This window comes from Anopheles arabiensis, chromosome 3 (genome assembly GCF_016920715.1).
Source record: "Anopheles arabiensis isolate DONGOLA chromosome 3, AaraD3, whole genome shotgun sequence".
Lineage (NCBI taxonomy): Eukaryota > Metazoa > Arthropoda > Insecta > Diptera > Culicidae > Anopheles > Anopheles arabiensis.
Window position 1 is genome coordinate 28,170,012 of NC_053518.1, and position 20,484 is coordinate 28,190,495.

General features: G+C 44.9%; 4 protein-coding genes across 5 annotated transcripts; 1 reads left to right on the forward strand and 3 right to left on the reverse strand.

The window, feature by feature from the left end:
- Window positions 1-1,217: 1,217 nt before the first annotated feature.
- On the reverse strand, window positions 1,218-9,732 carry LOC120899585 (uncharacterized protein DDB_G0271670-like; the record flags this gene model as incomplete). The annotated part of the gene is made up of 3 exons (XM_040305591.1): window positions 1,218-1,232; window positions 3,294-3,360; window positions 9,209-9,732. Coding segments are annotated over 3 exons (606 nt in total), but the record flags the coding sequence as incomplete, so codon positions are not given.
- A 4,052-nt stretch (window positions 9,733-13,784) lies between these two features.
- Window positions 13,785-16,339, reverse strand: LOC120903355 (tRNA-specific adenosine deaminase 1). Of its 2 annotated transcripts, none has more exons than XM_040312748.1 (2): window positions 15,297-16,339; window positions 13,785-14,259 (listed from the first exon to the last, which is right to left on the reverse strand). In XM_040312748.1, the coding sequence occupies exons 1-2, from the start codon at window positions 16,316-16,318 to the stop codon at window positions 13,908-13,910; spliced, it is 1,374 nt and encodes a 457-aa protein (XP_040168682.1). In that variant the 5' UTR covers window positions 16,319-16,339; the 3' UTR covers window positions 13,785-13,907. The 2 variants fall into 2 exon arrangements, with proteins under 2 accessions (XP_040168682.1, XP_040168683.1); XM_040312749.1 differs by lacking the exon at window positions 13,785-14,259 and adding an exon at window positions 14,296-15,230.
- Window positions 16,339-18,296, reverse strand: LOC120903356 (glyoxal reductase-like). Its single transcript, XM_040312750.1, has 6 exons — window positions 18,103-18,296; window positions 17,699-17,779; window positions 17,461-17,568; window positions 17,271-17,384; window positions 17,027-17,199; window positions 16,339-16,943 (listed from the first exon to the last, which is right to left on the reverse strand). The coding sequence occupies exons 1-6, from the start codon at window positions 18,239-18,241 to the stop codon at window positions 16,593-16,595; spliced, it is 966 nt and encodes a 321-aa protein (XP_040168684.1). The 5' UTR covers window positions 18,242-18,296; the 3' UTR covers window positions 16,339-16,592.
- Window positions 18,297-18,601: 305 nt separating this feature from the next.
- Window positions 18,602-20,468, forward strand: LOC120900430 (zinc transporter ZIP9). The gene is made up of 2 exons (XM_040307418.1): window positions 18,602-19,122; window positions 19,189-20,468. Exons 1-2 carry the CDS (start codon window positions 19,027-19,029, stop codon window positions 20,053-20,055), a joined length of 963 nt encoding a protein of 320 aa, XP_040163352.1. The 5' UTR covers window positions 18,602-19,026; the 3' UTR covers window positions 20,056-20,468.
- The last annotated feature ends 16 nt before the right edge of the window (window positions 20,469-20,484 follow it).

Below are 20,484 nucleotides of genomic sequence, written 5' to 3' on the forward strand. Positions count from 1 at the left end.
TATTGCAACAAAAACAAAACTGTTACAAACGAGTAGCAATAGCCGTTGCTTGGAGGGAAAAGCTGGCCGGATTTTTAATAAACAAAAAAAAACCTATCACAAGCCGGACACAGCAAATGCTCACACTTGCCCGGCCCGGCATGAGCGAGATGGCAGCATGTCACGCGAAACTATTAGATGAAAATCTGAACGGCAAACAATCGAACGGCAAGATATGGAAGCTAACCGATTATAATGAAAGCACGGCCGTATAATAACCGCCGCATTGTGCGCACCTCGGCTCCGGCCATTGCAATTGACGGGTGAGTTTTGAATTGAGGAAAAAAAAAGTTACGCGGGAGTGAGGGAAAATGCTGAACCGAACGAACCATGCAAACAACTCCACTCCGCAACATTTTCTAACCAAACAAGAGTATCTAGAGAGAGAGGGAGATAGAGAGCAAAAAAAGGAACCTAACACAAAGCTTCTGGAATATTGCGGAAAAAAACCATTCCAATTTCCCATCCACTTGATTGTGAAGTGAATTTTCCGCCCGGCTTACACTGAGCGGCTCCGTCCGGCCACTCCGGCTTTCTCCCAGTGCATGGCGAGCGTGTTTGTGCAGCACAAACAGAGACAGGAGAAGCCACATTGAAACTATTTGAAAACAGATAAAAGAAAATGAAAATAAACCCCTCGTCCCATTTGTGCCACCAAGCTCGTTGTTTTAAGTGCGAGTGATTTCATTGTTGTTTTTCCTCTCGCTTTGTTTGTTATGTTTTTCCACTACTGGCCGTGCTCGCAAGCCGTAAGCGAGCGGTTTTTTTTTTTTTTTTGGTGGCTCAATACAGTCAATAGTTTATAGATAAATTTATTTTTAATAGCTTTTATCCGACAATTTCGACGGTTGTGTGCGCTAGACTGCGTGCCTTTGAAAATTAGCGTGAGCTTCTCGTTTTTTTTATCCCCCCAATGGATTGGAAAATTGTTTTAGAAGTAGTGTTTCAGGGTTTTCCTGTCTTTTTTATCATTTGTTGTGGAATAATTGCTGATAGTGATATAATGGCAGAAAAAAAGAAAAAAAAACTTGATTTATGTTCAACGTTAAACTGAACATGAAATGAATGGAAAAAAACACATACGAATTCTATTCCAATCTGAGCTAGACACAAAGAATACTTAAATAATCCTGGCAAGAAACAAATTTAATTATGACAGCTGTTGGACGTAATCTCTTTTACCGTGCCGCATTCTGGAAAGCGAAAACACGATTCAAAAATTATCCTCATCCAATTAGCAAAAAAAAAATGCAATCTATCAAATAGAATTAGAACGCCGAAATGTTAAGAACCAAAACACAAATCTACCATTTTTCTTACGTCGCAGACAATCACATCCGAGCGAAGAAAAAAAAACAAAAAAAAACGAAACAAAGCTCGGAAATCGGCACTCAATCGCAGCACAATTGTCCGAAATGGAAGCTGTCCTTGCTGTCCTACTGTGAGGGCGCTAGAAAAAAAACACACAACATTCTCACGCGAAACAATGGCCAAATTTTCTAGAAGCTTTCAATGTACTTAACGATTTCTAGTGGGGGGAAAGCGAAGGATATTTGAGCGAATGGAGCAGGACGCACAACAATTGAATCGAACAAAAAAGCCAACAAAAAAGCGTCAAAGATGAGAGCAAAACAATCGACAACAATGAAATAAAACTCTTCGTCCACACACAAACACATAAACACATCGAACCGTGTGAACTAGAATAAACCTTGCAGGCGAATGGATCATTCTTAAGCGCTTTTGTTTTGCTTTTGTGTTGTGGTATTTTTCACCCCACCAAAGAGCGGTCCGATCTTATCTCTATTTGAAGCTGTACTCTATATTCTCACATTCTAGTTTTTTTTGTTTGGTCCCATCTCTGTATGACGGGTGTCAGCTAAATATGGTGAAAAGGATAAAAACCACAGAAATTTAGTTCATCTTTTCATACTTATTGCTTCATTCTGCCACTGCTCGAACAAAAACACTTCACTCGCTGTTAAGCTTTTCATTTTTTGTTTGTTTTTTGTTTTCTTCTTTTGAGATTTTTCACGCTGCTTGCTAACTTATTGTTTCCTTACTGAAAAGTGGGGATTCCCTTTCTATTCAGTCGGTTCAGTGCGGTTTAATGTTCCGTATGAATGTGTTTTTTTTTGTTTTCACCATTCCATTTCATTACGACTGCTGACGTTGATTGTTTTTTTTGCGTTTTCATGTTTTAGTTTTGCCCCTCCTAAACATCGTTGTGCTGTTGTGTTAGATATGAACCAAAATATTTCCATTTCATTATTTCATTTTTATAGCATTTCAGCTTCGATATTTTTCATTGTGACAATTGTGTTCTATAAGATCAGTATTTAATAAGACTTTTGTTTTCTTATTGAAAAAATGTTTCTTTGCCTACCTTTAGGCGCCCAATAAGACCAAATTAGAAGCAAACTACTTTAAAGCCCAATGAGAAGTTAAAAAAATACTCAAAATCACTTACTAATGCAACCAACCAACAAAAACGAGAGGGCACCTTCTCCCTACCCTCAGGCGAACGCACTAGAGCACAATTCCAATAAACTTCTACACCACGCAAGCAAGTTCCCAGAAAGCAGTAACACCGAGATCAAAAAATGTGCAAGATGCATGCTCATTCCATTGGCACCAAGCTCACAGCTGCAAAACAGTCCCAACGCTCCGATCCATTGCCAATATTGGCACTAAGTATGACAGCGCACAGGCACTAGGGATGACATCTCACCCCCATTCTGCTTTCCATTTAGTTTCGAACGAAAATTGAAAGAATAAAAAAATACCACACCCAACCCAACAACACGCATTCGCTTGATGTCGCAGCACAGTGCGCGAACAGTGTGTAGTTACGCGATCGAAACGGCAAAACAAATCAATGCTATCCAAGGCGGAAAAACTATCGTTACAGCTCACTGAAAATGAAAATGGCTCTCCGGTGGCTGGTGCCGTTTCGCACGAAAGAAACCCCCGGCTCACTATCCCCTTGGCTCACTGTTTCTTCCCATGCAGTGCAAGCTAATCTAGCTGATGGAAGAAAAAAACCGGGAGACACCATGGATATCCACCGGGAAGTCAGTTTCTATCGTTTTGCAAACGCCCGCGAGAAGCAGCACTATCGTGTAGTCAGTTTTATTATTTTCTACAACTCCATCCCCACCTCTTCGCCTCTTTCCCATCTTGCCGTTAACCATCCTGACAATGCTCCCTTCTCGCACAAAGCGATCGGAACATTCCGGGTGAAGGGGACACACTATAAAATTTAGTTGGCTGTTTGTCGGTGCTATTTTTCCCGACGACAACGACGACATCGACGACGATCTATTGACTATGGAATTGCTTGTGGCACGCACACTTTCACTTACACATGTGTGCCGTTGCCCACAAACAAGTATACACACACACACACACGCACACTAGTAATTTTATTGTGTTCGATATGCAGGTTATTGATCGTTACGCCCTTGCTCGATGAGCAAATGGCACGGAGGGGGCTAACATCACTCACATTACTGTGCAAGCAAGCGGATCCGGGTGATGAAGGGCGAAGCATAAAACATGATTGTAACGCTTTCTGTTGAATAGTCTTTTTGCTTGGTTGGTTTTAAACTTTTTTTTTTAAAACCATCACCGTGCGGTTTTGTAAACGTTTCTGTTTGAGCGGTATTCGCACAAACAGATACTTTCATTAAATGCTAATTAAGGTTGAGTGCTTACATGATGTTGATGGTAAGGCTAGCTATTTGTGCAAAGCTGTTATTACCGCATGAATGGTTAATTACGACACACAGAAAGGCACACCGGTGAGGTAATAAAATTGTTTCTAAAATGTCATCACAAGCCTTAAGGAATTTAAATGCCAGCAGAAGTTTGATCCAATTGATCGCAACGGCAAGTAAGCGCAACTGTGGGACCAAGTTCAGCCTAAAATTATGCAACCTTACACAGCAACTCGCCTAGAGTTATGCAGCACCCGTAACGTAGGCTTCTTTTTTAATTTATCGCGTTTTCAGCCTGTAGCTATGACAGCAGAAGATGCTTTTCAGATTAAGTTTTTTAGTAACTATCAATCAACACTCAAATTATTCACTTTAGGTTATACTGATTAAAAGTTTTTGCTGGATTTTTTTTAAATATGGCAGTGATAGATGAAAAAACACACTCTCTTGTGCGATAAACCAGTCCCAGGAATCAATATAACTTTTTTTAAATATTTAACGCAAATCAGGAAAAAAGGACATTCAACAAACAGCATAATTAAATGTGTACCATATAAATCCCGAGGAGCTTCTTTCTTGTCCTCACAATGGAATGTTTTAAACCAACAATGGCCCATTGACCTCGTTTCCGTTAGTGCTTCCTACACAGTGTATTGATTTAAATTCAATTCACAAATTCGCAGAACAACGCACCCAAGATGGGATGTCTTCCAAACATTGGTTTTCCAAAACAAACAAAAAAAGCGCTCCCAAAGGTTAAGAGCCTAGAAGGACCTCCTTTTGCTAACATTTTCTTTTTTTTTTGTTCACTCTGTTTTCCTCTCTCCCCACATTCTCTCACACACACACATATATATATTTCTATACAGCAGATGATGACACCAAGCACGACCCGACCGTCGACGTTCGACCTTGTACGGTCAAGCGTTTTATTTATTTAATTCTGTTTGTTTTGTTTCGGCTCATGGATGAAGGTTTAGTATGTTGCGCCATTTTCAGTGGATGGCGTATGTGTGTGTGTGTTCTGCATATGCTGTTGCGATGGCCAAGGCACGTCCTACGGCACTCTAGGCGTACGCGGGAGTACTGAGCTGTCGAGTTTGGTCCCAAATGCGGTTCTGAGAACGGGGTCGCAAAAAATGGGAAGAGCTGGGCAAACAGTCCAACAAAGCCAAATTCAAACAAACTTAAGGTCGCTCGTACTGCTGCTTACCTTAAATGTTATATTTCAGAAGTTTTCCTCTGTACCAGTGCTTTTTTGAACAGATAAAGCATGCTGTTCGGTTTTAATTTGCAAATTCCTCGAGCATTCCCAACCCTCCGATGGGCTACAGCTATCGAACGCCCTTCCGTTTCACACGTTTCAGGAAGATTCAATCAAATTAAATTCAATGTTGGATAAAAGAAAAAGGAAAATAATAATTTCAACTCTCAAAATGTAGCCGGACCCGGCTCTGCACAGTTTCCGTGCTTCCTGTTTGCATAGAACTAATTCGATTAGAATTTATTTTCCCATCAATTCCTGTCGTTTTTTTTTTCCTCTTGTTTCGGACAGTGCCCAACGGTCCCGATTTGACGCTGGGCAGAAGTCACAATCGGAAACCACCGCCATCGCACGGCGTATGAATAACGAATCGGAACGGAACCACAAAGACCACCGGCAGCACGGTAAAACAACTGCCGAAACCATAGATTCAGCTGACGGGGGAACAAAACGATCAAACACACGAGCCTGCCGTTTCCATCGACGAAAAGCTTGCTGTGTTCGGGACGGGCAAAAGCTACGAAGCCTTCCAAAAATCTATATCAATAAATACATTTCAATGTCATTATAATCGTATTAGACATAATCCCTTCTCACCGTTTCCATTCCCACCCACACACACAGACAAGGTAGGTTGTGTACTGGTGGTTGACCTGCTGCTCACACACACAGACGCAGAAAGTACAGCATTGAAATGTGATCGTGCATGTGAAGGTCCAAAAATAAAAGCCCTTATTAGTTACGGGAAGACAATCGTAAGCTTAGCGAAAATTCTATTTCAAGTGCCATTTCTTATGTGTTAGCTGTATTTTTGATTGTGTGTTTGTGTGCTCTCAAAGGTTCACAACTATTGGTCAACGTGAGTATCTACCTATTATCAGTGTGCTTGATGTATGATACTTATTTATGATCCATTTGTCATGCTGCTTCATGGTAAGGTAGCTTTGCTTTCCGTTACGAAGTCATGTATGGCATTGGTTTGATTTCTTCTTTCTTATAAGAATTATTAATAAGCATTGATTCCGTAGCGTAATGTATTGTTCTCATAGTGTTGTGACGACTGCAAGTATACTATATTCAGTTGCTTGTTTGTTTATTATCATGTAACCAGAATAAGCATGTTTTTTAAATATATTTTTAGCTATGTCGAAAATGTGTTTTATGATTTTCGTTTAGCGAGCTCTTTAATTGGGCATACTTTTTGGCGCATAACAAAGCATACTTTTAGGCGATTGTCAACAAAAACCAAAAAGAGTAAAACAACAACAGGTGAGAGTAAAGCAAATGTGTATTGTGACTCTCTGTCACACACAATCTCTCTCTCTCTCTCTCTCTCTCTCTCTCTCTCTATCTCTCTCTCTTTCTCTCCCTCTCCCTCTCTCTCCCTCGTCCTCTCTCTCTCTCCCTCTCCCTTTTTCTCTCTCTCTCTCTGTCTCTCTATCTGTCTCTCTATCTTTTTGTATATTTCTCTCTATATGTATATCTCTTTATCTAGTTTTATATTCTTTAACTCTCTGTATATATTCAAATATTTCCCTTCCCTTACTTTACTTTATTACTTCAATCTTTCTCTTTAATGTAATCTGTAATTTACTTTATCTTTACACTATCTTTGTTGTACGCTTGTTGTATCTTTGATGTTCTTACATGTACGCTTTTCATTTACTATACGATCAACATGTACAAAGTACATTTAATGGATAGTAAATTGCGCAATTATTTATCATTGGCTTGAAATGAGTTTTTTTTTTCTTCTATTTTACTAACCACAACCAACGTTGACATACAGATCGATAGCACTGCAAGTGAGCATGTCACTGTCACTGACTACACCATACATAAGCATAAATCCCCTGACTGAGGAGCACACGTTGTACCAATCCATTGCTATTAACGTGATTGATCAAACCGGACCGGAGCGAATGTCCGGCCCGCAGGATGGGTCGAGTTCATGGTCAAGGCAAAGACAATAAACAACACCCAAGGCGAAACCGAGGCCCTATCCGTACGTCCCGGCACACACTCGGCAATAGCTCGTCGAGCCGAAGAGGATGCACTTGAGGCCGGACAAATAAAGATAAAATTAAGTAAGCTTCACTGAGCCACACGAGCACTAAAAACCTGCCCACGTATGCACGATCCACCATCGAAAGCACTCCAGCCAAGCAATCATGCTGCGTTGCAGCTTTTTCTGCCCCCCCTGTCCCCTGTATTGCTTTGCCCTTTCTCTTTCCCTGTTCCATCTACCGACAGAAAGGAAAACACATAGACTATCTTAACCACCATCATGACAACCACCACCACCACAGCAGTACAAAAGCGAAACATAATCGAACATTAATACGGTATCAGGTTCCATTTCATCATTCTCGGGCGCTTTGCATGAACCAGCAACATTTGTGGCCTTACTGGCTACACCCTCCCCTAACGGAACGATGAGTAACGTCTCTCGGCTGCTCGGTCACCGATAAATGATTTAATCTTAATCTCATGCCTCTCAGAATGTGTGCCCAGTCGACAGTAAGGAGATGAAGATTTATCGAATTATGGTAAGCGTCAAATGACGGAGAGGACAAAACAATCGCCTCGCCATCACCATCGGTGCGGCCACTCTGGTGCGGCGCAAAGACGGCTGGTGATTGTGCAGAAAACTAAACAACCACCACCAAAATCACAGCCACTGGATGAGTTTGGCTGAATTCGGCTCTACGAAACAGACGGCACTCTATCGCATGCTGTTGGCTGCCAACGTAATTAACAAAACATATTATGGATTGTGTCCTTGGCATTAGATTTTGTTGTTGCGTCATTTGTTCCACGCACAAGGCTTGGTACAGATAATGAAATATAAGATAAATAAATCCATTTTATGAGTTTATTCAGGCGCTAAGCAAGAGCTGGTGGAGAATGTTTGATGTTTGCAATAATTGATATGAGAAAAAACAAATAATGAAATATTATGCTATTCTTTGCATACTTTTAGGCGTTGCCATTGATCGTATGTAAAAGTAACAAACGTATGCATACATTCAGGCGCAGAACCAGTTCTGATGAAGGGTGTTTTGCAATTATACTATTTTTTAAGCTAAAATCGACAATTATTGACTTAAACTTTCACTAACTTTCAACTTAATTCCAACAGTAATTCCCTGCGATAATGCAACTGCTAAGCATTACCCGCCCAATTCCCTGCATTTAATTACCGACTGTGATGCATCTGCTCAGTCTTTTGCCCATTTGGGTGCTCGTCTTAGAACTTCCTCGCCAACGGAGCAACCGGAATATTGAATGCGACGACAAAACACTTTGATCGCGTGCAAATGACATGCCATGTCCATCTTGAGTGTATTGCCGGCCGCACAGCGCTCACCCAAGCAGGAAGGAAGCAGTAAATGAACCCGTACCATATGGTCTTAAGTACTCCCATTTCCGCCCTGCTGGCTCGAAACAATGTCAGCTGTGCTGTGACTGAGAAAGTTCCAGTACTTCTTGGCCAGTTGGTACGCCGCCGACACAAGATGATTGTGTATGGCTTTCAGGGGGTAAGGGGTATGAAGCTGCACTTGAATCTAATGAATTCCAAGAATGGTTTGTGAATGCCGTTGTTTCAATATACGCCACTGGGTTGTGCCTGTACGGAATATTAATGTATGGTAACTGTTGAGAAGGGTATAAGGGGGGCATTTGTAATGCCCGCAGCTACTGCCATATAACGCACGCGTGGCTTGCGTCGTCGACGTCATCGCCATGGTATCAACTTGTTTCTATTTCCCTATTTTGTGATTTCAACTGATCACAGCTGAAGTGGTAATGCTGACTGACAATGATGTCGTCTTCTTCGTTAAATTATGATCACAACTGATGCCTTTACACCATTTGTGATATCAGATGATAATATTGCAAGTTCGACTGAAGTGTTGTCGTGGTCATCGTGTAGTTTGAACATATAAACGAACAAAACTATTTATTTTTTACGCTTTTACTAAACTACCAAAAGCCTTTGGGCCAGTCTCGTGGTATAGTCATCAACTCGTACGACCTAACAACATACCCATCATGGGTTCAAGACCCAAATGGGGATCGGTCCTCGAAGGACTGACTATCCAACGCCCTAAGGCCAAGACCACTAAGGCTGCACTGGTAGGCCTTGAGCGACAAAGGTTGTTGTGCCAAAAAATAAGAAGACGAAGAAGACGAAGAAGACGAAGATGAAAAAGACGAAGAAGACGAAGATGAAAAAGACGAAGAAGACGAAGATGAAAAAGACGAAGAAGACGCAGAAGACGAAGAAAAAGAAGAAGCAGATGAAGAAGACGAAGAAGACGAAGAAGACGAAGAAAACGAAGAAGAAGAAGAAGAAGAAGAAGAAGAAGAAGAAGAAGAAGAAGACGAAGAAGAAGAAGAAGACGAAGAAGAAGAAGAAGACGAAGAAAACGAAGAAGAAGAAGAAGAAGAAGAAGAAGAAGAAGAAGAAGAAGAAGAAGAAGAAGAAGAAGAAGAAGAAGAAGAAGAAGAAGAAGAAGAAGAAGAAGAAGAAGAAGAAGAAGAAGAAGAAGAAGAAGAAGAAGAAGAAGAAGAAGAAGAAGACGAAGAAGAAGACGAAGAAGACGAAGAAAAAGAAGACAAAGAAGACGAAGAAAAAGAAGACGAAGAAGACGAAGAAGAAGAAGACGAAGAAGAAGAAGAAGAAGAAGAAGAAGAAGAAGAAGAAGAAGAAACTAAAAAAAATTTCATTCAAACTCCGATTCTCTCCAGACGCAAACATAATAAGCACACTCTTAAAATCAATAAAGGGAGATAAGCAATCATACCAAGCACATATTTAATTCTTAGTGAAAAACAATTCATAGTTTCAAAAAAGATTCAACAACAACAAAAAGAAGTAATCGTGCCTAATCAATGGTTCAATAAAACTCATTCACAGTACCGGAACATGTGCTGCTCGCACTCGAAAGGCTTGTTTGCACGAGACTCTGCACTCGAGGCGCATAATTTCATGATAATTTTATGGTAATACTAAACGCATAAACCGTCCACCGATCGGACCTGCAAAGTTGCTGCCATTGGTTTGCAATTCCAGCACTGTTCGCCATCCCTATGACCTGTCTGATGCCACGTGCCACGAAGTGCCCTCTCGCTCAAAAGGATGTTCGATCAAAGGAAGTGGACTGAAGTGATGCTTATGGCGCAGTCCAAACACCACCCGGGCATCGGGCGCTCTCTGCACGGGCAAACCATTTTTTGATTATTTCCTCAACCGCCTGTCGAACCTTTCGCTACACCAGAACGGGAAGGGGATCGTGTGCGCTTTCGTAGAAGGATACAATAACGACCAACTAGCCAGCAGTAGCTTTAACGACACGAGAAACGAGTTAAGAAACACCCAGGAACCACCCCACCGATGGGTAAGACTGCTACTGCTGCGAAAAGTGCTTAGCCTAGCGAAGGCTCTGATTCCGGGAGGTTTGAGGAATCCCTTTTTCTCAGTCCCCGATAGTCTCCATTTTCCTTCCCGTCACGTAATGTGTTGTAATGTGAGAGCAAGAGAAAAAAAGGCAGGGCAGGCGAGCAATTGCATTTTCCGGTCAAATAAACAACTGCCGGAACGATACCGCATCGATGAATGTAAAGCAGCCCGGTACTGAATCCCTGCTGAAACCTCGTAATCCTTACAATTCCTGTCCACACTGTTAGTGTAGCTTGGGAAAACGCAACCTGTTTCAAAATGAATAAGCTGAAAGGCAATAACAGTTGCACGGAGAAGTAAGAGAGAGAGAGAGAGAGAGAGATAAACCATGCTACAACACCACCCCAGTGCAGGAAAATCAATGCAATGGCAAAGGATAAAAATTGCTCCAGAGGCGAATCGGTCCTAGTAGTCGGGCTTCTGCAAAATCCTGCCACAACAATCGATTGCTGCTCGACAGGAACGCACTAACGAGACTAACAATTTTGCGGGTTTTTCCGCTTCCGTTTGATTTCCTTTAAATTGGAATTACTTTTTTGCTGTTGTTGCTGCTGTACCGTTGCTCCACCAAGACGATGGTTTTATTCTTGTACGCGCGAAATCCGATACATAAAAACGTGTACTATTACGCGCTCAAGTAGCGGTGCCAGGACGCGAACCTGCAGCAGCAACAGCACCATTGGTAGCTCTCAGTCGACCCCTTTAGCTGTCGCCTGCGGTTGCGATTACAGAGCGCAAAACTATCCGATTGGATTGCTGCGTCCGATTGGAGCGCGCATTGTTTGAGCAAGCAGCGAACAAGCGATCCCCGAGGAGGTGCAGTATAAGAAAACGGCGGAAAATTACACACTCCACAACGCGTTTTCCGTGTATCGAGTATCCGTGGCGAGCGGTGTGGATCAACGTTTCCATTTCCTGACGCCGGAAACAGACCGGTTTTGTGCTTTACCGTTTTTTTTTTTGCGTTGAACCAAGCAGAATCGAAAACTACAATCTAACGCGATTTAATGGCTAATGTAGCACATAAACAGTAGTGACCCTCCTCGTGGTCGTTCTGCTGCATTGATTCCCATCTCGTCGTTTGAGCCAATCTGTTTTCTGGGCATGGGTAGAAGGTTACGGATATTAAATCAAACGTGGATGGGATACAATTTTGAACCAGAGCGAGACGGAATACAATGTGAAATGCACATTTAGTTTAAACAATACGAATGTTTACGCCTATGTCGTGCTGATTGCATACTTTGTGGCTCGTGCGTCAATGGAGTGCGCCAAAATGTATGCAATGTAAGCCGAATAATCATTTTATTCTTTATTTTATTATTTATTTTATCTTTGTACGGTTATTATCATGCAAATTCAGCGGTATTTATCCAAAACATCTAAATGCATCAAATCAATGATACTATGGAAATTGTCATGATTTGTTTAGGAATTTAATGATGCACTATGACTTGGATGCAATTTGATTTTTTATCGTCTAACTATTTACTGAGCGTTTCCGACATTTTTTAAATAATTTTTATTTGGAGTAACATTATTACGGATTCAGCCGTATTTTCGTTTGTTTAAAATAATTTGATCCAAGAATTATGATTCAAAAATATGCGGGACAAACCCAACAAATCGGAAAGCAACCAAAACAACACGGGAAACTCTGTATTAGTACCAGTAACGAAGCTTATTAAAATCACCACATTGCATACCTTTAGGCGCTTTGTAAACCTGTCGAGGGAGCTATCATTTCCAATTGCTGCTCAAGCTAACCCTGACCGGTAATATTAGCGTATACTAGTTTTTTTCCAAAGCTACACATTTTATTGCAACTGTCGAAAATGTGTAATTCAATCACCTTAATATATTTACTAGTGCCAAATACTCTTTACACAAATAATTTGCCTATATTTAGGCGCATCAAACATATACTCAACGGTGCATTTAATGAAACACTAGCACACTTACGTTGCGTATAATTACGCAACACTATCCCTTCTGCTTTCGTTTTCTGGGATAGTGTTTTCAACTCAAACAAGTAAAAGCTACATACTGCGACAATCCGTTTTTTCCCTCGGCAGCATCGGTAAATTGACATTCTTCCCTTTCGCTGGCTTCCATAGAGCAAAAAGGCAGTTATCTGCTCGATTGTGCCAGCTGTTTACCAAAAATAGGCAGACCGCAAGCTCCCTCTACGGAGGGGTTGAAATGTTTACCACTGAAAAATAAAACCCAAAAAAAAACAAAGAAGGTCAGAGATATTTCTGCTGGAATATGCTCCAAAAATGTTGTCAAAAATCCCCGAGATGAATTATTTAAAAAAAAAATAGAGAAAGAAACGGCCGATGCCAAGTGAAGAGACCTTCGTGAAATGTGTCACAAAGTGGTCAGAGATGAGCTGTCGGAGGGCAGTCCAATTTTCCACAAAAAACGACTGTATAAAAACATGGCAGTACATAAAAAAGAAAGAAAAAAACTTGATTTCAGTTTCTTAAGGCTCTTCTTGTTCTCTTTTTAATTAATTGCAACCAAACCCTTGGAAAATGGCAAGCTGTGTCTTCCCAACAAAAAAAAGAACAACTCAACGCGCTTCTCTTTCACCAACGAGAAAGGAAATCCAAGCACTTCTCGTACCATGCCACCGTATCACATTTCACACTAGGCTCCTTTACCCTCCCACGTCCACCGTATCTACCAACAAGCCAATTAAACGCAACACCAGCAGCCGAAAAGGAAGGGACACGCGTACACTACACGCTGGCCTGGTTTTTAGTGCGGCACGGATATGTGGATGTGCCTTGCCGGGGAAGAAACAAAGTCGCTTCCCCTATTTTGTCTACACACTCGGGTGTAAAAACTCGAGTACCGGGGAGTGCAACCAAAAATAGAAAAAAAAGAATGGCAAACCATTATTCTCTCCTTCTAAAATCCTGCTGGAAAGGATAGTTGTTGTGCTTGCCTCCTTCCCGAATGTGCACACTACACGGGCCAGCCAATTTACCGGTTGTCTGCGTCTTTTACTATCATGCACACACACGAATCGGTCGCTTGGGAGCAGGGAAAACTGGCCATCTGAGTGATAAGTTTAGGCAATGGCCCGGGCTGCAGCTTTCAAGGTGTTGCTGGAGTATTTCTATAAAAAAGGGGAGCTTCTTTTCGGATTAACAAAGTCGTTCGGTTCTTTAATCACGTTTAAAAAAGGCCAGCCAGAGAGGGTCTAACACCAACTAACACCGTACATTTTTATTTAACTCCGCTTAAACTCCCCTAAAACCCCCCAAATTGGTACTTACACGAGTGGTGCATTTTTTGAAACATTCTTTATTAAATCTTCCCTTAGCAAACAACAAACGCTCCATTATTTTAACTCAATCAACAAACACCTGCAGTGTCGATGGGACAGAACCAAAACCAAAGCTCGAAACTAGCTCGCATCGCTGAGGAACCCTCCCAAACTGGTCGGCTTTACCGGCCACCGGCCGAACATGGTCGCTCGCACGCTGGCCCACTGGGTCGCATACGCCACCGACCGTGCCTTTGCGTCCGCGTAAGAAAGTTTGCCAACGTCGTCGGCCGCTGCAGTGTGCGGCTGCGTTGCGCCCTCTACCGACGATGGGACGGTTAAATTATGCAAAGCTTCCCGCTGTGCCCGCCGGTACGTTCGTGCGAAGCGGTTAAATAATTCGATTTTAGAAATCTGCAAACGAGCTGCCGGTGTGGCAAGTTTGCGCTTCGTCACGCCGTGTCGCCGGCCGGCCACCTCCACCTCGTGTGGTCTGCAACGAAAGAAAGAGAGCGAGATAATGTTTAAAAGATTAATAGACAGAGATACAGAGACACAGCGTGAGCATAAAGAAATGGCTAGAAGGAACATTAATTGCAGCGAATGAATCAAGTTATTAAAACCGCCCCCTTTTCTTGCGAGCTGGCGGAAAAGAAGGGACAACCCTCGATGCAATGCAGCTAGAAAGGGAGGGGGTGGAAAATAAATGAGTATACAACACTCAAGACGGATAATAGAGGAAACCCTTCCCAACGCAACGTGGAAAGGGTGTGGAGCTTTCAATCAAGAAAGAGAGAAAAACGGGGGAAAGAAAATACACCTAAGGGAGGGATTAAGCCCGAACCCCCTTCGGGGCGAAGAGAGAACGGTGTGACGGCGTGTAAATGTACAAAAGGAATGACTTTACATTCATTACCATTAACAGGGATTGTGAAATCGAACCCGACACGGGCGAACACGCGAACAAACGGCACAGCGACAAGGCGCCTCCATCCGTCCCGAAGGATTCTTCTCTTTTTCTTTATTATTTTCCACCAAAGGACAAATTACAGTTGTACCCTGCCAGCACCACTTGCAGAAACGCTCGTGCAAGAAATAATTATTTATGTGTCGCTCTAACAATCCCGCTTTCTCCGTGATCCGGTGGAAAATCCAACGCAAAAGGGTAATTGACACGCCGCAATTGAAATACAATTGTGCCCTGATGGGATGGGATTTGAAGAAGGAACCGAAGTCAATGCCTTCGGGTCTGCTGGGTTAAATGTGGTGTATTGAGCAAACCGCAATGGGGAAAACAGCTCCGGTACACAAGTAGACGGTAGTGTAAGCTCGGTCGAGAGCAACGCGAGGAACACGGTGATTCGTAATTATAGCAAAAGTGTGTAATTAAATTACTGCTTGTGTGCATGTTCCAGTGCAATTGGGTCGCTTTCTTACTCCTCAATCTTTCTGTGCAACTGCTCACTAAAAAAGAAGAAACGAAACTCCCATACATGTAATTTAAAAAGTTCCCCTTAAATGCACGCTTACCTTTCCTTCACGTCGCACCAAACGATTCCACACGGTGACGGTTGAAACTTTCCGCCTGCCTCCTTCGTGGGGTGGGGTCGGTTTTTCCGATACGCAAACAGCTCACCCCCATCGGCCGCAATGACCACCGGACGGTGGTGTCGCTCGAACGGTTCCCGCATCGCCGGCTCCTTCCACCGTTCGAACCGGCCCCAGATCGCTCGCTCGAGCGCCACCACCGAGTGGTCCGTCCCGTCGCACACCACCACCCCGTCCAGATAGATGGGCCGGCCGAGCAGCATCATTAGCAGGCCGCCCTGCACACCGAGCACGTTCCAGCGGGCCAGCTTATCGCTGCAGGAAACGGAAGCCGTCCGCACGCCCCGGCCCGGTTTCGTGCGGACCGCACCGATCGTTTGCGCCATCAGGTCACCGTGTGCTTCCGGCTCGAGCAGCTTGCCGCCCGTCATTCCCACCGCCGTACGGTCTTCGCCGATGCAACACCCAACGGTCGTTTCTTCACCGGCCCGGTCGGAACACGCTTCGTCGGTTCGTCGTGCCCTTTTCGCGGGCAACAGTGCATCCTCCTCCCGCTCGTATATGCTCGCATCGCCGCACGGACTGTGCGTGGTGAAGAAGTGAAACGAATGGCCGTTCTTCAGCACAAATTTGCCACAACCTCCGCCGGCTACCGTTTGTCGCTCAAATATGCTTTCCTTCGGCTGGCCTTCCTCCGCCAGCAACGCTTGCTCGATCTGTTCGTACAGGTAGCGCACGCAGGCACGGCGGGCTAGCACTTCCGCGTGGCTATCGTGCACACGATCGCCCCGAGGGCTAAGCTCGTTGCCGGGCAAACACTTGGTGCCGGTACCGAGTGCAACCACGCGGATGTCGCTGGGCGCAGCCTGGTGGGCTGGGGTGACGAGCACGATCGCCGACAGGATGGTCCACTCGAACGATTCGTTTGGTTTGCCCGCTTTCGGAAGCTTTGCAAACTGTGCCAAACATTCACGTGCGATACGATTCGCTAAGTTGATATCCATTTTTTTTTTCGTTTCGTTTTTTTAACGTGCCTTTAATACACACCTTAAATGCGACTTGTTCCTATCTCCTAACCAACGGAATATTTTATAAAAAAAACAACCACCACTGTTAGTGCACAATTACTCCAACTGTTTTAACCTCTTACAGAGAGTGAGTGTGTGAATCAGTATTTTCAAAGCTTATCAGTAAATTAAAATCAAACGCTGCTTCCTTTCCACCTTCTACTCAACACACAAAAAAGGCACTGAATAACATCCAACCCGTTTTTTTCCCCTAGACAACCGTTTCCGGATTCCAGGCAAACTTGTGCCCAACGCTATCCCTCAGCCCGTTCAGCTGCTTCATCTGCTCGGCCGGAATTTCAAACTCCAGCCCAACGTTCTCCTGGATGTGGTCGCGCGATCGTGCCTTCGGCAGTATGCCAACCTCCTGCTCGATCGCCCAGCGAAGCAGCACCTGGACGGGCGTTTTCTGCAAGCTTTTCGCCACCGATTGGACCGTTTCGTCCTCGCGCAGCTCGGCCGTGTTGGATGAGCCGAGGGACGAGTAGGCCTGCAGAAAGATCCCGTGCTGGCGGCAGAACTCGAGCAGCTCCGGTTGGTAGTAGTACGGATGCCACTCAACCTGGAGGAGGATCGCAAATTAAAGTTTAGAAATTTCATTCTTCTTTCTCACACTCGCTCTGTTCGCTTGTCTCCCGCCGCTACCTGATTCACTGCCGGCACGATCCCTTTACAATCCGCCAGCATCTCTTTCAAGTGTTTCACCGTGTAGTTCGAAACGCCGATCGAACGGAGGCAGCCTTCGCGCTGCAGCTTGCTCAGCGCATTCCAGCTGGCCGCCCGGTACTTTACATTGTCCGGATGGGTGACTTGCATACCTGCCGGAACAAGAGATTTAATCTTTGGTAAGAAAAAAAACCGAAAAGCCATTTCCAACGACCACGCTTACCACTCACACCGGGCCAGTGGATGAGGTACAGGTCGAGATAGTCGGTCTGCAAGTTGGCGAGCGACTTGCGCACCATTTGCTCAACAAATGCTTCATCCTTTCCCGACTGAGATACTGCGCAGGGGATAAAAAAGGCAGCTGTTAATCTCGTTCTTGGCTAGTAATAACAGCGACCAGCTGTGCTACTTACTCAGCTTGGAGGTAATGAATATGTCTTCACGCTTCAGATTGTACTTCGGTAGCAGCGTTTTCAGCGCCGTGCCAATGTACTCCTCATTGCGATACACGACCGCAGTATCTGTAGTGGTGGTGGCGGTGGTGATGGTAAGACGTGCAACAGCAAACGAAAGAAAAAAATAATGCAAGTGATACACCTTTATGTAAATTCCTTTCCCCTCTACACATCACCGCCCATTTTGCATACGAACCGATGTGTCGATAGCCGGCTTCTAGAGCATAATCCAGCACCTGGTAAATTAGCTCCTGGCCATGGATTTGGTAGGTACCAACTAGAAAACAGCAACAAAAAAAAGCACCCCGTACGGGTGTGTAAGTTTGAGGCAACCATATTCGTATGTTTTCATGTGCGCATTCATTTCCGGCGCTAAACACCGGAAAGCGGGATCGAAGTGAGCTCGAAAGAGTGCTGCAGTTGCGGATCGGAACGGGGAACAGAGCCTGGAGGAGTGAACCCGGAATTCAAATTCCATCTAATGAATAAGTCATGACCGTGGTAGAACAATCTACAGCATACCGGGAGGGTGGGTAAAGTGGTACACCGCTGCAAGGTGGGCCACCACTCTGGACAATCGTAGCAAAATGTAATACTTACAGCCGGCCAGTGGAATGTCGAAGCCCGTATTTAGCTTGAACGTTTTGTTCATGGTTTTAACTTCAACGGAGCGGTTGAAAAAGCGCGTAATAACACTGACCGGGTTGGAAGTCGTACCGAAAATGAGTAACTTTCGCATCCAGAAGCTCACTGCCGGCCCGACACGATACACACACACACACGGTAGAACCAAAACAACAACACCGCACGCTGGGAAGCTCTTCCATGCCGGACAGTGTGACATTTCATTTGTCTAATTGGTAGCAGTTGTATTTTTTTAATTAACTCAAAATGATAAAACTCCATAAAACACTACTATTTTTTCAATTTTTATGACAAAATCTTTCATTACAGAGTTTTAAAACAGAAATGCAACATTCTGCACCAACCGTCGGTGCCAAACTGCATCAAGAAAGCTGAACATACCGTTTACTCTTTCAAGCAAATGTACAAACGTCAAACCGTTCGTGATAAACAGAATGTGTCAAAAAAAGGCAAAACACTCCCAGTGTGGAAGGGGAAAGAGAGAGAGCAGGAAAAGGCAAAAATACCCCCCCAAACAAGCAAAACATTCCCAGCGAAAGCAAGTGGCCGTTCGGACGCGGCACACGACCTCGGACACGTCGATAATCTGCTGTGGGGTACTTATAAACAAAACCCGCCCGAACGGTTCCGCTCCTCCACCCGCCGACTGCCAGTGAACCACTTCCGTATGCTTCCACCGCTCGACGGTGGTGGTGGTGTGGACCTTGTGTAATTCTTCTCCCTGGTCAGCAGTAATAGACAGCCGTGTCATCAAATTTTGATGGTTTACCGAGGGAAACCATCGATTTTTGCTGTCGCACACAATTTTGCTGCACAGACGAGCAAGTAAACAGGTAACCCAAGCCCTGACACCAGCTCGGATCAAGCAATCGCAACAGAATGGACGAGACAGCGATGCTTTTCGCGCTGGTTATCGTGATGCTGGTCGGGTCATACCTGGCCGGAAACATTCCGCTCATAATGTCACTGTCGGAGGTAAGACGATAACGCGTGTGTTTCGATTTTGATTTGATTCAATGCTCAATTTGTGTTTTCTTTTAGGAAAAGCTGAAAAACGTCTCGATATTCGGTGCCGGGCTACTCGTTGGAACCGCCCTGACCGTGATCATTCCCGAGGGCATTCGTTCGCTGTACGATGAACGTTCGCTCGAGCAGGCGGCCAGGGGCCCGGGAACCTCCGCCGGGCTGCCGGTGGACGAGCACCGGCACGAGCACAGCAACGACGAACATTCCGCCACGATAGGGCTCTCGCTCGTGCTCGGCTTCGTGTTCATGATGCTCGTCGACCAGGTGTCCTCCCGCCGGACGGAAGGCTCGAGCGAGCGCAACCTGACCGCCACGATCGGGCTGGTCGTGCATGCGGCCGCCGACGGCGTAGCACTCGGGGCGGCCGCCACCACCAGCCACTCGGACGTGGAGATGATCGTGTTCCTTGCCATCATGCTGCACAAAGCGCCGGCCGCGTTCGGGCTGGTAAGCTTCCTGCTGCACGAGGGCGTGGAGCGGGACCGGATCCGCAAGCACCTGCTCATCTTTGCACTGGCCGCACCGGCCCTCACCCTGCTGACGTACTTCGGCATCGGCAGCGAGCAGAAGGAAACGCTCGAATCGCTCAACGCGACCGGCATTGCGATGCTGTTTTCGGCCGGCACGTTCCTGTACGTCGCGACGGTGCACGTGCTGCCCGAGCTGACGCACCGCAGCGATCACGGGCACGGGGGCCACGGGCATGGCCACCATCTCGGGAACTACAGCCTGCTGGAGCAGCAACCGCCGAGCTCGTCCGCTGCCGTCAGCGGGAAACCGTCGTCGTCCGGTGGCCCCGGTGGGCTGAAAAACTACGAACTGGGCTTGCTTATACTCGGTGCGCTGGCGCCACTCTTCCTCACGCTCGGCCATCACCATTGAGAGGATGAATTGTGTGCTCGACCGCGTGTCGAACCATTTGCCAAAAGCATTCGCCAAGACGGCCGCCTGGTAGTGGTGTGCGTGCGGACTTTGTCGTCAACATGCGCTCGTTTGCATGTGCTCTAGTAATGTGATTCAGTTTTGTTGTTTATTACAACTTTCAGTTCGTAATATTCCATCCTTCCAAAACGGGCAATATGCGTAGGAGGAGGTAAGGGAGGTGCATTAGTTGTGTAACGGCTGTAACTTTAAGTACGAACGTTTTCCTGTTTTCAAGTCTGGTTAAAAACGCATTTTTTTTCCTCTTTTTCCCATCGTTACGCTCAAACGCGGGTTTACATTAGCTTCGAATGTTGTAACGGCTAGACGATCAAAACAATGACAAACAATAAAATGTACGAACTACTTAAGCATATTGGGTTTCTTTTT